Genomic DNA, 15,415 nt, shown 5'->3' on the forward strand with positions numbered 1-15,415 from the left:
TTAAAGAGGAGAGAGAAGAGAGATTGGCTAGTTACAAACACACCCCTGAGAATCCTTACGACAACACTGTCGCTTCATCTCTTCAAAGTTGTTCTACAATAACAGCTGGCTTTAAGAAAACACTTGAAGAATCACTATAAACTAAACTGAATGCAAGAAGCAAATAAGGTTCCTTTAGTGAATGAACCCTCCTTTCTTGCTCTAACCCCTGGCATAGCTTTCAGGGGGGACAGGTCCCTGGTGCAGCACAGCTGCACAGAAAAGTCATTAGGAATTAAAACTGTATTTAACATTTGTGCTGCCTTGTTAGAGAGAAGTGACCTCTCTTCAATGGTTCTAACCATTCCCTTCTCTTGCCAACCAGTTCATCCTAGAACATAAGGTGAGCTGGAAGTAGGGGCACAAATAAATCCTGCCACAGAGAAATGCTTTCTACTTCTGCACCTAAAATGAAAGGATTCACAGAACAGGAGACATGGCTGGAGCTTGATTAAAGCCCACAAAAGGGATTTGAGCTTCAGCCCACAGTTATACATAGCTGAGCTGCAATTACTTTACATACCGTAATTATACTCTGAATGGAACATTAGCAGGAGATCATTAAAGGCCTCCAAGGGACAAAAAAATCAATACTAGTTTAATTTCAGCTTTATTTTTACAGTAAAATTAGGTTTTGCTCCCAACATAAGCACCATGACAATGTATTTCATGCTGTTGGACCTCTATCAGTTCCATGTCAATCTGTGTTCCTCAGTTCTCCTGAAGATGCTGTTCTAAAAAGCAAAAAGACAGAGGTCCTATTTGCATCAACACATGATGGGAAACCTGCAGCCTGGGTGTTTCCCCCACTGGAAAGAGAGAGAGAGAGAAGCATTAGATCATCTTCTTGCACTAAAGCATGTGTATCTTAAGCAAGCTCATTGTTCTTTCACAGTAAGTTTGCGAATCCTCTTTCTGCTTGGTGCAGGAATGCGCTCCTTGGCATTCCTGTTCAAATTCTGTCAGATCATCACATATGTGACAACCCACCTGCCTGGCTTATTTTGCTTTACCATAAGCTGTAGTGGTGAGGAACTACAGCTCCCATCACGAGGAAAACAACATCAAATATGCAGCCAGGATACTCTGCAGTGGGCATTAATTTATGTGTGTACCTATCTACAAACAACTACTATAAAATGAGGCATTTTTTTGGACAACAGAATAAGATGACAGCTTGCACATATTTCTTGGCAAGTATTTACGATTGACTGCAGGCCTGCACCAAGTATTACAGTACAAGAATCCTTACTTTTAAGAAGGGAAAATGAAAGGCAAGGTTTCCAGAATGTCTGAACACAGAAATATTAAATTTCTGAGCATGTGACTCTGCTTGTGTAGACAAAATTGAAGTTGGAAATTAAAGAGCTACTTCTTAAAATACAGACAAGAGATAACAATGTAATGCTAGCTGCAGTAATGCTTCACCTTCTCTGCTAATAAATTCTCAAAAGCCACAAAGAGCAGAGAAGCCTTAAATTGCTACTACACAGGGAATGTTTTGAATTAATACCACATGTGTATCTAAGAAATTATAAATAGAAAAGAAAAAAAACAGACACAGAATTCAAAGAAACAACTCAAAATTACCTTAACCCTCCCCCAAGCTCTTGTGTTGATCCAGTACCAAAAATTCATTACAGTAAGCTTTCAGAGCTAAGTAGTACAGTTGGCCAGTAATAAATGCATTTATATCTAGATAATTTCTGAACATTGCAAGTCAGAATTCTCCTGCAAGTGTCACAAATGGTCATCAAGTGCTTAACACACACTGGTGGGTTTCACATGCACGTGGTTGACATCAAAAATAGTTGTCCCCAAATCTGTAGTTACTTTATATGTGCAATCTCATAGCAAAGTGATTTTTCAGCTGCCAAACTAAGTGTGGCTGTCCTTAATTTTCTTCCGACTAAATAAGGATGCTGTTTGGTGCATATTTGTACTGGAAACCTAGAATCAACAGATAATCCAGCAGATCTGAAATATTATATTAGATAACACTGTAGTTTTCACAAAAGTCATTTAACTGCCATTCTAAATTCTTTGATTGGTCCTGTGAACATAATTATTTTACAGAATAAACTACAAAATATTTGAGACAATGTCAAAATCATGTTGCAAACCACCAAATTTTAAAGTTTTTTCCAGTACACTTTTTAAATCTGTAACAATTATTATTTTAAACTCACTTACAGATGTAAGTCAGACAGCATCAACCAAACTAAAAATACACTGTATTCTAGGTAACTCGACTTACTAAACTATATCCAAGAGTTTCCAAGGATTAGCAATACCTGGTAATTGAAACAGAGGTCTACTATTCTGAATATAAAATCAATTCATTGCACAGCCTGTGTTCTGAAAATGTGCTTCAGTGTTTCAAAAAGTACTGAGATATCATACTGCTATAAAGTAGCCAGTCAGAGAATGAATTATCAACCCACATTAATTACATAGATTGGCTAGCAGTGATTTCCAGCTTTTAAACTCTGGATACCATAGGACAGATGTCAACAGATTACCTCTAAAAGGTCTGAAAAAGGCAAACCGTACTATGGCATAACTCTATCCTGCATATCATGCTACATATCATATAGGTTTTATCTATTCTATCTCATCCATGTGTTACATGTGTTCCGAGAAGTACAAATTCGAATTTCCTGACTTTACATATTTCATTTTTTTTTTTTACAGTTTTCTGCTGCAAGAACATATGCCCAAGCCTCCAGTTACCTTTGAGAACCTCCCTAAAAATGTGTAATTCATGTACAAAGATTCTCTTCATTGCACTGGCTTCCAAACATTCGAAGTCACAAAGCCCCTAGTCCTTCAGCAAGTAAAAAACCCCAGAACAGAACTAGTATAGTCTCTCCCAAAAAGATTTCCCATCATGTTTACTTCCATTTATTTATATTTTGTTCCTCTCTACAACAACACAGTAATAAAAACATAGGTCCTAGAGACACTGCTGAATTTCTAAATTAAACAGTCTGCCAGGTTTGGAGTGGAAGGTGATGATGTAGAAAGCAGCAAGGAGGATGCAGAAGAGCTGCCTGTTCCCATTTTGGCATCATTAGAGTACCAAAGGACAGAAAACCCTCCTGTTCAATGGGAACTTGGTCTGTCTTGGGCCAGAGCAGAGCTCTGCCCTTCTTTGGAGCCACTGTGTTTGGTTTCTGCTACCCTATAAGGTGGGTTAGCAGGGCAGCCAGCCAGAGGCAACTCCTCCCATGTGTCTAAAGGATCTCACACAAGAGCAGGTCATGCCCTAGCCAAAATACCATTGTTTTCAAAATATCTGCTGGAATTGGCAGTACTGGACTTACTCCATCCTACAGACGCAAATGTACTATGTGTCACAGAACACGACAAAATACCACAGGCTTGATTTTGCCAACAGGGGAGTTTTACCCCTGTGTAACTTAATTTATATACATATAGCTATTCCAGTGTCTCAGCAGTACTGTAGAAGGGATGTACCCCAAGACTGCTAACATTGGACATATGGGAACCACAAATCTCATTATAATTCTGCACTAATGAAATACTTTCCATGTCTAAGTTGCACCCCAGTCACTAGCTTTGAATCTTATAGCATCACAGACACTGCCTAATCTTCTCAGAGGTTGTTAGGAAAAATATGCTAGATTTTGTTATATTCAGGGGCTAGGTTATATTATTGGTTTCCATCCTTTAGAAATTGATGAATTGAGCTAATCTTTTAATATGTTGAGAGTGTTGTAGAAAAATCTTCCTCTAGGCTACCGGGTAGCTACTATCTAAGCAGCTTCTTAAAAACCCGTTCCATAGGTGGAATGAGGTTAATGATAGATATTTGTGGGCACAGATCTCTCTCTGTCCAACTAGCCTTGCTCTAAAAAAAGTAGGGAGCTCCTGTGGTTTTCAAGCAGCTGTCACACAGGTTATATACGCATAATGGACAAATCCTTTCTGAACTGCAGGTATGATTCTTAAGGTGCTTAGCAAAGATGTTCTTGGAGCAGTTCCTCTTATCCCAGGAATGCAATGGTCTGAGCCACTGCTTTTGGTTTTCAGTTCACCATTACCCTGTTAGAATACGCTTGAATTTCTTCTTGTTCAAAATCAGAAACCACTTCCAATAGCTTGACTTGAATTTTCAAATTTATAGAAATGCAAATAATGTATGTGATCTGTCTGCAAGTAATAAGAAAATAGTAAAGTTTGAAACTGAGAGATGAGAAGAAAATACACGGATGTGACAAGATTCCTCCTTTGACACATTTTGCAGATGTGCAATTACATTACAAATAAATATTTATCTTCAATATTCAGATAATATGAATAGATTAACAACTACCTGTTGTTTATGAGCTCTAAACTGTACGGTTTGTGGGTGCAGAGGGCCGTAGACAGAATATTCTGTAAAAAACAGGTAACAGAAAGTGTTGTATATGAATCTGTAATGTTCCACTGCCTCTCAAATACTACAGGCTTATGTTTGTGGCATAACAGAATCTGACCAGAATCCTGTAGTATATTTCCTCACCACTATAAGCACCTTTAAGGTTTACAAACATTCAAGCTTTGAACAGAAAGTATCAGCCAATTTGAATTAGACAGTGATGGAAGCTTTGTCTATAATGACTGAAAATGGTTTAGCTGTAGAATTAGCCAGTGAGCTTCCATAAAAACACTGGTGCCGAGCTATTTTCTATTTTCACAGCATATTAGTTACTAACTAATGTATGATGTTGGCAACTTTGACGTTTAACCTAAGACTTTCCCCCCCCCAAAAAAAAATCTACCTATTTACGTTCCTCCTGTAACAGTGTTATCTGTCATTCAACTTTAATTCTGAACTCCAAAACCAAGGGCAAGTTTCAACTGTGAGCCAATGTGTATGTCTGATTCATTAACTGCCAGTGTTTGCAAATAACTCTGAAATATCCACCATTTACAGGACTCATTGGCATGATTTTGCACTGTGCAGTTGGTTTTCTTCTTTAAAATTATAATGATATTTAAGATATACTCCTTCTACCTGGAAAAAAAAAATGAACTGACTTGCAAGCAGTTTCTTGCATGTTTCTACACTGAAATATATTATGTAACTGAATCCAAATTCAGGTGCTTCAAATTAAATTACATGAGCACAGTAATAATCAGTAGAGGTGAACACTTGGCCCTAATGAAATCAAGTAACAAACTCCCATTGATTTTAATAGACTTGGGATACAATCACAAAACACCGATTATAGACAGACCTGCACAGGATGAAACTCCCATCCAAGCAGATCTAGCTTGCTCTACTGCAGCACAGGTGTGTTCAGGAATATTTGATGGAGGGGTATGGAACCAAAATAACTATCTTTCCTTTTAAGAATTCTCAATCCTTTAAAATTACAGTTGCTGTTATATGTCTCTAGGGATGCTCCGTCTCATTCCATGAACTTTATTTCTACTTCCATTACCTGAAGTAACATCCTACACAGATGGAACATCTGTGTACAGATCCATGTACAGTAACATCCATGCACAGATGGAAGAGCATATAAATTATGCAGAGAAAGAGTAGCTGTAAGAAATCTTAATTATGATTGTAACAGTATTGTACGAGGGGACACTAAGACATCTCCACCAGATCTCTTCTAGATAGATTTTCCCCATGACAAAGTAACATTGACTTGAAGCAGCTGAAGCAATGACACATGAAATGACATCTAATTTAAACAAGGCAAACATCTGAGTGAAAAATCTGTTTTGCAGCAGCAACTGTATTGTAGGTTTTCCTACATACCACATAGACACAGCACTGAAGATAGGTGCTGTGGTTTTCTGTGGTATCAAATACTTCTCCATATTATTGTTATATAGTCAGAATACAGGTTTTTATATGCACATATTATAAAGATTTGTTAACTTCTCTGAAAACATGGCAAAGAAGAGAACCAAACAGTGAAAGACACCAGATAGAATTAGTAATGGTTTTATTAGCATTCTTAATTGCACCTTCTGTCCCTCGCTCCACTGAAAGGCAGGCAGGTGTCACCTCCACACTCCCCAGCGTCCCCGGGAAGGGACAGGGCCCACAGGTAAAACAGGTATTCACCGACGGGACTCCTGCTTCGCCGTCTTTCCTCAAGACAGGTAGGCGCGAAGCACCTTCCCCTCGTCCCCACGGAGCAGGTACGCTCCGGAAACCCCTCGGCACCTCCTCAGGTGATTTTGATTTTATTTTTTTTCTTCCCGCGAGGGAGCCGCTACCAGCACCCTGCCTGCCCCAGCGCCAGCCGCTGTGGAGAGCGCCTGAGGGGCCGCAGGGAAAGCGGCCCGACGTTGCCCCTCCTCCTGCCGCCGCAAGCCCCTCGCCGAGCCGGTAACGCCCCAGCCGTCCCGGAGGCGCAGCCGGTGCCCGGTCCCGCCTCAGGCTGCCGCCCCGGGAGCGGCTGGGGGCCGGGGGCGGTACTCACCGGTGACACGGATGGACTCCAGCATGGTGCTCCGCCGGGCAGCGCCGCCGCTCTGTCCCGCTGGCTTCCCTCTGGGCGTCGGGCTCCCGCCTCCTGGGCGGGGAGGAGCGGGAAGCCCTGAGGGGAGGCGGGGAGGGAGGCAGCGAGCAGCGCCGGACGCGGCGGGGGCTGTGCCGGCCTCGACTCCTCACCGAAGCCGGCCCGGCCCCGCGGCGGCCGAGGGAGCCCGGCTGGCCCCGGCCCGGCAGGCAGGAGCCGCGCAAGCGGAGCGCCCGCCCGGCCCTGCAGACTACAAGTTCCGGCATGCCCTGCGCCGCCCGAGCGCTGGCGTGGCCACGGCGGGGGGCGAGCTGCATCCTGGGAGCTGTAGTGCAGGGACAAGGCGGCGGCAGCCGGGCGGCCCTGCCGGTGTCCTGGGGCGGGCGCCGAGCTGCCCCCAAAAACATCGCCGAAAGAGCCCGCTTTATCACACCGGCACGGCTTGGCGTGAGGTGCCCGCAACGTCGACGGGTTGTCAGCGTCATCCTTTGCAGGAGTCTAGTAGGCATAACTTGCACTGAATCCAGCAACTGCGTTGCAGTACACTGATAATTATCAACTATCATCGTTGCTGTAACTGATAATAATTGCTATGATTGATAATTATTTGCTGGGCCTAAGGCAGGCAGAGAAAGGGCTGCATGGGACAAGGGCGCTCAGCAGGTTATGTGCCACCCTGGGAGAGCAGGACAAGGAGCTGTTGCCTCTTCCTAAAGAGAATGGAGGCATTGCATCAGAGCAACAGTTCGGGGCAATAACTGATTTTAGTAATCAAGAATGTTATCATACATTGATAAGTGATAAACAGAATTTAAACCAGAAGATAGACTTTATCTTGCACCCTTCTGTTGCTTTACTTGTGCAATCTGTTGCTTTACTTGTGAAACCTTTCACTCCTCGAAGTGTAATCTGCACATTTCAAAATGCCTATTGAACATCAAATAGGAACAAGCTATTCTACCTTAGCAATTACAAATAGGAACAAGTTATTCTACCTTAGCAATTACAGTTGTGTAACCAATTAATATAGGCAATGGTGTAGGAAGATTTTGTACTCTTCATGCAGACTTAAGGGCGTTACTGAAGTCAGATTACACAAGAATACATTTTAGCGTGTTAATGCATTTACTTTCTAAATGATCAACACTTAACGGAGAAAGCAATTTAATTGAAAGTGACTTAACAGCACACTAGCGCTCAACATACATTATGGGAATGTCGTGATCTGCCAGGGAGAGGAGAGCTGCAAAGTGGTGCGCTGCTTTGGTTGAATAGCTTAAATGTCTGCCACCTTCCCTCCCATCAATACATTCATACCTACAATGCACTGTACACATAGATTCTCTCCATAACATCGTCCTATAAGGTATAAGATCTGGCTGTATCATCACGTAGTAGGGATGGGAATTCCACAGATCACAGCTTGTTGATACTTCTGAGAACCCCTTTCTGTGTCCTACCTGGAAAAGTTTTACTGAATTTCATGAATCCTTCTTATAGACACTTGCATGTATGCAATCATACGACTGAGGGAATACTGATCAGATAGTTCTGTCTGCTTTCAAATCACTCTTCACAGGCACTAATGAAAAGAAAAGAGTTTAAAGCACATATTTTCATTTTATTTACTACTGCCTCACACACAGTCAGACAGGCACTCTTTAAGACCAGTTATGAAAAGACTGAGGTGTCATTTTTCTCAGTCTGCTAATGAAGAGCTAGTGCTGAAACACACTTCTACCTAACTGACAAATTTGATGTCCCTTTTAACTTGAGTTCTTTAAGGAACAGAGAAGATACACGCCCTGTCAATATGTCTAAGTTTAACCTAAAATACCCTCTAAAGTACTTTGCTAACAGTGTAGTATCTGGAACCTGCAGGCTTGTCTCCAAATCTCAAATTGCAGGAACTGAATAAACACTTTTAAATTTAGAGAGACAAAGCTATCACTAATGGGTTAGAGTTTGCTTGTGATACATGGCAATTACAGAAAAAAACCCCCGAACAGTGAATTGGTTCAAGCACTGCAATTAATCAGCACAGCAGATGAAGAAACGATAGATGGCTGCTACAACATAAAGTCAATGTACCATTTTACCATAACTCCCCAATGGTTTTGCTGTGTAGACCCTAAATTCTCCTCTTAGAGGTGATACTTTATATATGCTTGGAAGCTATAGCAATTAAATCAGTAACTCCAGCGTTTGATGTGTATTTTACACATCTATCCCCCCTCCTTGCTCCCTCCAGTGGATGCTTTCTCTCCATATTTCTCATCTGCCTACTTCTCCCTGGTGTCTGTGAGTCCTTTTTCACTGAGTGCTTGGGCATTCAGTCACCCCTGAATCCGCTGCCTCCGCTTTTTTTTTTCTTTCCCTGCTAGCCTTTTTCCTTTGCAGAATGGCTTGAAGGTTTCGCTAGGTCATGCTAGCTCCTGGCTCAAGCAAGAGGATGCCAAAGGCAGTAGCAGAAGGCACAAAGGAGGGATGCTGAAAGGCCACCTGCCCCTTTTCTGCTTTGGCTCTGAGCAAGTTTTGTCACGCTTGTTGATTAAAAGCATAACATGGAAAGCTCAGTCAAGAAAAACATTACTAAGTATCTCAATATGACAAGAATGCTATATATATATATATTTACTGTACCTCTAGTAGTTCTAACCTCAAAGGCGTCTTAGCTTGTAAGTCTGTCTGGACGGACAGTGGGAAAAAGATGAGTTACTCTGTCATGAAAAAAACTCCCGGAGGCTATCAGTGCAGCTGGCACGGATCGCATTGTAGCGAGGTGAGGGGACATGGGGACAAATGGTAAGGTTTAGATGAGCCACACTGTGGAATACAGCTTAAATAATACAGTTGCACAATACAAATAGATCTATATCTTGGTATCACATATCCATTGTTAGGAGACAGAATTAAAGCTGACATGCATCTTGTATTTCGGCTTCAACATAACATTACTTCCAGAGATAATTTCAGATTTACCTCATCATGCCTTCAGAGATAATTTCATACTCACCCGGTCAAAAATACTGCAATGTCTTGCACGCAGAAGAGTATCTTTATAGGAATATTAGCATCAATAAGCTCTGCAACATCTACAGTCTGGAAGAGCAGTGATACATTTTATTGATTTCTACATCTGTCACAAGCTAACACTGCAAAATTCAAACACACACACATATATAAATATATATGTGTATATGTGCATATGGATTTTAAATATGCATATACATATATATACACACACTTGGTTTAGTGTCAGTTTTATTTGATTCTTCCCCCATATTCACACCAACATCTTTCTTCCATTTCTCTGTGCTGACAAGAAAGAATCCCTGAGGAACTAGGAAAGCTGAGAACAAGAGTCCTTAACTAACTCTGCATAATTTGGCACAGCTTCCGGGCCATCAGAGTGGCAAGGTTAGCCTCCCCTCCCTGACTTAATGACTCTTAGCTGGCTGAATATCTTCTGACTAAACAATTTCATTGACCAAATTACTCCAACTGACCATCCTTCCAGCCATATTCTTTCTAGAAACTCCTTCTGAAATGTCTAACATTGCCGTCTGATTCCAGCTGGGTCCTATGTTTCTAGTACACAGCAAAGGCAGCACACGCTTGTGGCAGCTGCTTACTCATAGTCTTACTCAATGGGACTGCTATTTTAAGATGCCTTGAAGAGCACAACTTGATACAGCTCCAGTATTCAGATTGATTTATCCACTGAATTTGTTCCCGCTTTATGCTGAGGAGGCTCAATACCGTAAACCCAGCTCAACAAGGGGAAACAAAATGCAGGCAAACCTTGCAGTAAAGTTCAGAGAAGTGAAAGCAATGTGATCCTCCTGATGTGAACCTACAAACATAGCTGACTGTTGTCTGTTATCATATGGGGAAAAAAAATCAGCAATGTCTATTGTACACTCAAAAATGCACTTATACCTACTAAGAAAAAAGAGGCTGCTTTCCTACGGCAGAGAACTGGGTTATAGAAATACATTAGTCACAGTAAAGCATGCACCTGCTTACAGTATGGACTGATGGACCAATACACCCCTCTTGACCTTTCCTCCTCTGCCCACTTCTCCAGCAATGCCTTGTCACTACAGGGGTCCTTCTGAGAAAGGCAGGACGTTGCCTTCGGCAGTGGCAGGCAGGCCTGGCAGGCAGCCTGAGCGCAGGCTGCCTGCCGAACCACAAACACCTGCAGATGAGTCACAGATACCTTGCTGTGGCAACACAAATACCAGGTCAGGCAGCACAGGGCTAACGACAATCTGCCTCCAAATAACGAGAATTTTTTTAATGTTCGTACTTTGTCTTTGGGCGTTTTGAAGTCTGCCAACTCTTTTGTGGTGCTGGGATAATTTCAGTTGAAAAGCAAATGTTTTCATAGTAATGCATTTTTGGCTGATCAGGTGGGGACTTCACTTGTTTCTTAACCAACCTGAGAAAACCACAACGTTCCTCTCCCTATTGCTATTCATTTCCTTATCCCTTCTTCTTCCACACTGCCTACCTGATCCCTGTTTTTTGCTGGTCCAGGCTGTACAACAGACTTAGAAAATGAAAAGGGGATATCCAAGAAACACAAAACACCGTCTTAGCAGCTTTTTACAAGATGCAACTTGTGCAGTAATACGTATGATTACATGGTGCTTTGGAGAAAGAGGGCTCACCTGCATGCCGGGGCCAGTGCTCTCCTAGAGCTGGAGTGCCAGCACTGCTAGGAGCAGGGGACCCTTCGCAGTTGACCTCAGTGGGCAAAGACCCAGCAGCTGGGGAAAGAGCAGTGATCTACTTCTTCATCAAAGCATTTCATTTAATGGGACATCCAGATCCTCTCACTTAGGACAGGATCTGTAGAGCAGAGGGGCTTTGCCTGGCCTGGAGAAGGTGGTCTTCTGGTAAGTCCCGTTTTCAAGGAGAAGCACTGGACTTAATGAGGGGCAGAACCCAAGGTGTAAGCCCACTCTCTTTTTCCAGTTTCCAAGTACATGCCTGGCACTTCTACCTAGCTTTACCTTGCAGGTTCCTGCATAGTTTGTGGGGTTAGATGGGACTATAACACAGCTGGGGCTATTTTATTTACTCCGTGGTGAATAATCCCTTTCAAGTGGTACCAGTGACAAATTCAGCTGAGGGAAATAGTGTTCAAGCTTGGGAGAAGCATAAGCCAAGACAGAGTTCTTTTCAGACTTTATTCTCCTCCATCTCATGTCTGGTTTTGGAGATTCCCTGGGTACCACTTTGTCATGGTGACTAGAGTCCCAGAGTTGGAGCTCCAGAGTCTCTGAGTGGGGGACAGCGCAGAGCACACACCATCTTGCCTTCTTACAGATCTGCTGAGTTGAAAAGAGATTTTTGGATTAGACATATAAGAAGACAAGCTGCTCATACCAAGCCACTTGCAAACTGTTGTCAAGGAGCAGCAGCTCTCTTCATGGCCCAAGACCTCCACCATCTCCATGTGGGCTCTGACTCCAGGCAGCCAAAGCCCCCAGAGATTTGGAAAGATATGTTCAGGGCTCTGACAATCCTCACCACCACTGGAAGGACAAGGGAAGAATTATTTAAAATAACCTCTTGGCCATTTCCATTCCCTTTGCCTTCTTTCATGCTTTATTGCAAGGTGAGGCAACTCTCCATCATATCACACCCAGACATTCAGTGACACTGTATTTGTACTATAGACTGCTACTTTATGTTTTACTCCATCAGATGTTTCTGTCTCTCTCATTAATGAGCCATGATCTTATTTTCATATTCCTTTAGTTAATCTATTTTCCATGTCATAATAGTTTTTTAAGCAAAAGCAGACTGAAATATTAGGGATATTTACTCATCTCTAACACAGCCCTAGTGTAATTATATATCTAGTTTCTACTGAAGCTGAGATGACTGTATTTATTACCAGTGTCCTTCATGGGTACGTGTGTGGAAAATATCATCACTGTTACATTTTAATTGTGTTTGTTCAAATTTCAGTAGAATTTCTCCCTCTAAAACCAGCTTCTTCTTATTTCAAATGTGCATTTTTTTCCAAATATTGAAAAAGATTTCCAAAGCAAAACACTAAGCAGCCTAAAATCCTGTCTAAGTAGCACCCTCTAGTGTAAACATACTACTATTGCAGAAAAGATTTCATGTTACTGTATGGATTTTTTTCAGGTGAATGACATGGAAAGTAAAGAGAAAAAAAGTATCATGAACTCATGTAAAACCCATTTCATATCCTTAGGTCTTTTCTTGTTTAGCAAAGCATATAGGCTATGCTTAACTTGGAACACCTACTTTAGTTTTAAAAACTCTAAGGTAATTTTGTAGGTAACATTCTTGGCCTTCCTTATGCATAATTTATGATTTATTTTATGTGTGTCTACAGTTTCATTTATTTATTTAAAATATGAGAATAAGATGGCAAGAATGAGGTCAGAAAATTATCACTTGTTGAGCTTACAGTATACTGAGTCTTCAGAAAAAGGAACTAGAGCTGATAGAACACTTTTTTTGGTGAAAAATGATTTTTCAACAAGAATCTCCTAATTTTTCCATCTTTCAGAAAATTATTTCAAGAATATAAAATGTGATATAATTTGGCTGGTGAAATTGCTGATGTGATTATGTGATTAATCCATTTGCATTATGCTGCAGAGTTGCAAGCAAGTCTCAGGTACTGTAAATGAACATCATGGTCTAAATTAACATAATGGCACTTAAGTACTCTCAGCCCCTTTGCTTCATTTCAGAGTTTTTATGTGAGCAAATGGTACAGCTGTACCATATGGTTAAAGAAAGAAAAGCAGGCATTTTATAACTGAGACACAAAAGAAGGAAGTCTAATTCCCCTTCTCTTGTGTAAATCAGTCAGGAGACCTAAATGAAAGGTCCTGAGAAACCTTCCATGATTTAGTGATACAAATGCAATATTATACTAAGAAAACTGTGAACACAATAAATCTTTCAGAGTGCATGACAGGCAAATGTTTCTTGACTCCCACAGCCTTGTAAAAATGCAGAGTTCAACCACCCAGAGACTTTTTCTGAAACTGAGTCCACGTGACAACTGTCTCTTGTTGTTGATGAAATGTGAGTTTTGTCTCATTCCTTGTTTCACTATTTTTCCATTTTAATATATTTTCTCCTCTGTCTTTTCCTCCCGTTTTCTTTGTTATCCTCCCTTGTTATTTGCCATTCTCAACTCTTCTCTTTTTTTATTCTCTCTCCCCATAATGTTTTTGCTTTTCCCTCCAGCTTTGATTTCTGTGTGATTTTCCTTCAGTCGTTCCTCATATGAGATGGTGCATTTCAGCTCTGACAACAGTTAACACTAATCCATCCACGTCATCATACGGTAATTTAGTGTAGAATATAAATGACAGTGTGCTTTTCCAACCTTTAATACAAATGGTGTCTTCAGCGAGCCAGTGTTTTCTTGAGAACCTCCCATATTTTGCAAATGACAAGTGAGGGAACAAATAAAATTCACGCTGTTTGAAATTCATTCTGTACATTCTGAAAATGTAGTGTATTTTCCACCAGCAAATGTCCAGTTTAAAGGATTTCCCCCCCAACTACACTTACCAAGACAGAGTAATAAATGAAGCCTTTTGGCACAATAAAGCACAGCCCCAGCTGAAAGTTAGACTGTAATGGCTATGGGGTCTCACATTCTTTTAGTCTTGTTGAGCTGGTTATCAATTTCCTACTTGCGCTGCTAAAGAGAGACTTGTGCTCTGAGCATTGCTCATTTAAATCCGTGTCACGCATTGGGTTACTTACTCACGAAACCTGTCTTGTTCCTGACATAAATATATTCCTTTACTGGATAATGTCAGCCTGAATTGCCTCTGTGATTATCATAGGAGCTGACAAAAGCAGTATAATCACCTTTGGCTTGGCACAGAGAACAGATCCTAAATGCTGCCCATCAAAATGTTTGATTATGTAATATTTGCAATAGAAAATACAGATTAATGCAAACTGCTGTGTTTTGCCATACTATGGACCAGCCCTTCTATTCATTGTTTGGGGGTGAAATTACGTTTTCCCAGGCCAAGTCTCTGGCATGCTAGGATATTCAAGAGGATCCGAAGGAACAATTTGGTCTTCATTTCAGAATCAGTGAGAAAAGGATGAATATTATATTCTCACTGCTCTTCTGTAGTACAGGATTCCCTTATACAGGGGTCCTGGTGTGGAGCTTGTGAAGAGGGGAGTTTCTTACAGCCTGGCTTCATCTTAGGCACCAAGACACAGAGAGTCAGACCTGCACCATACGTCCTCCAGGATGCAATGGAGGCAAAAGGATGGTGGGCTAGGGGAAAGGGATGTCCGTGCTGGTGGCACAGTCCTCAGCAAGCTCTGCAAAGGCTGTCTCCTTGCCTCTTCCCCAAGGTTAAACCCTTTGTCTGAAGTCACTGGGAAGAATTAATTCTAATGGGACTATAGTCCAGAAACAATGATGCACAACACTCTGTACTAGACTATACATTTGCTTCTCCTCTCATGGAATCCTATGCAATCATACTACCACTGTGAAATGACTATCAGAATCATGACAGCTCTCCAACTGATTAGCAGAAGAGTGAATTTTCTGGTAAAAAATGCCTTTTGAAAGTAAATCTAAACTACAAGGAATATTACAATGTACTGTATTATAATGCACTGTATTACCACACAATAGATTGAATCTGCTTGCAAGGGCAAGATAGGTGAGCATCAACTTTCACTTTCAATTATTTAACTGTGAATAAAAGGAAATTACAAGTTGGAAAATAGTATTTTTGCCTAAATGACAGGATTACTAGGATTTTTCTGTGAATCAAAGGAAGCATCTTGCTCATCTTTCCTTTGGAACCAGAATTGTGAACTCAATTTCTCAG

General features: G+C 41.3%; 1 protein-coding gene across 1 annotated transcript in view; it reads right to left on the minus strand.

Annotated features, from left to right (window-relative positions):
* MATCAP2 (microtubule associated tyrosine carboxypeptidase 2) overlaps window positions 1–6,758 on the minus strand; it is a 30,467-nt gene extending 23,709 nt beyond the window's left edge. The window contains exon 1 of the mRNA XM_072853666.1: window positions 6,492–6,758. Coding sequence (XP_072709767.1) covers window positions 6,492–6,516 — 25 coding nt within the window. The 5' untranslated portion in view covers window positions 6,517–6,758. The remainder of the gene's footprint in view (window positions 1–6,491) is intronic.
* Window positions 6,759–15,415: the final 8,657 nt, after the last annotated feature.

This window comes from Ciconia boyciana, chromosome 2 (genome assembly GCF_034638445.1).
Source record: "Ciconia boyciana chromosome 2, ASM3463844v1, whole genome shotgun sequence".
Taxonomy (NCBI): Eukaryota; Metazoa; Chordata; class Aves; order Ciconiiformes; family Ciconiidae; genus Ciconia; species Ciconia boyciana.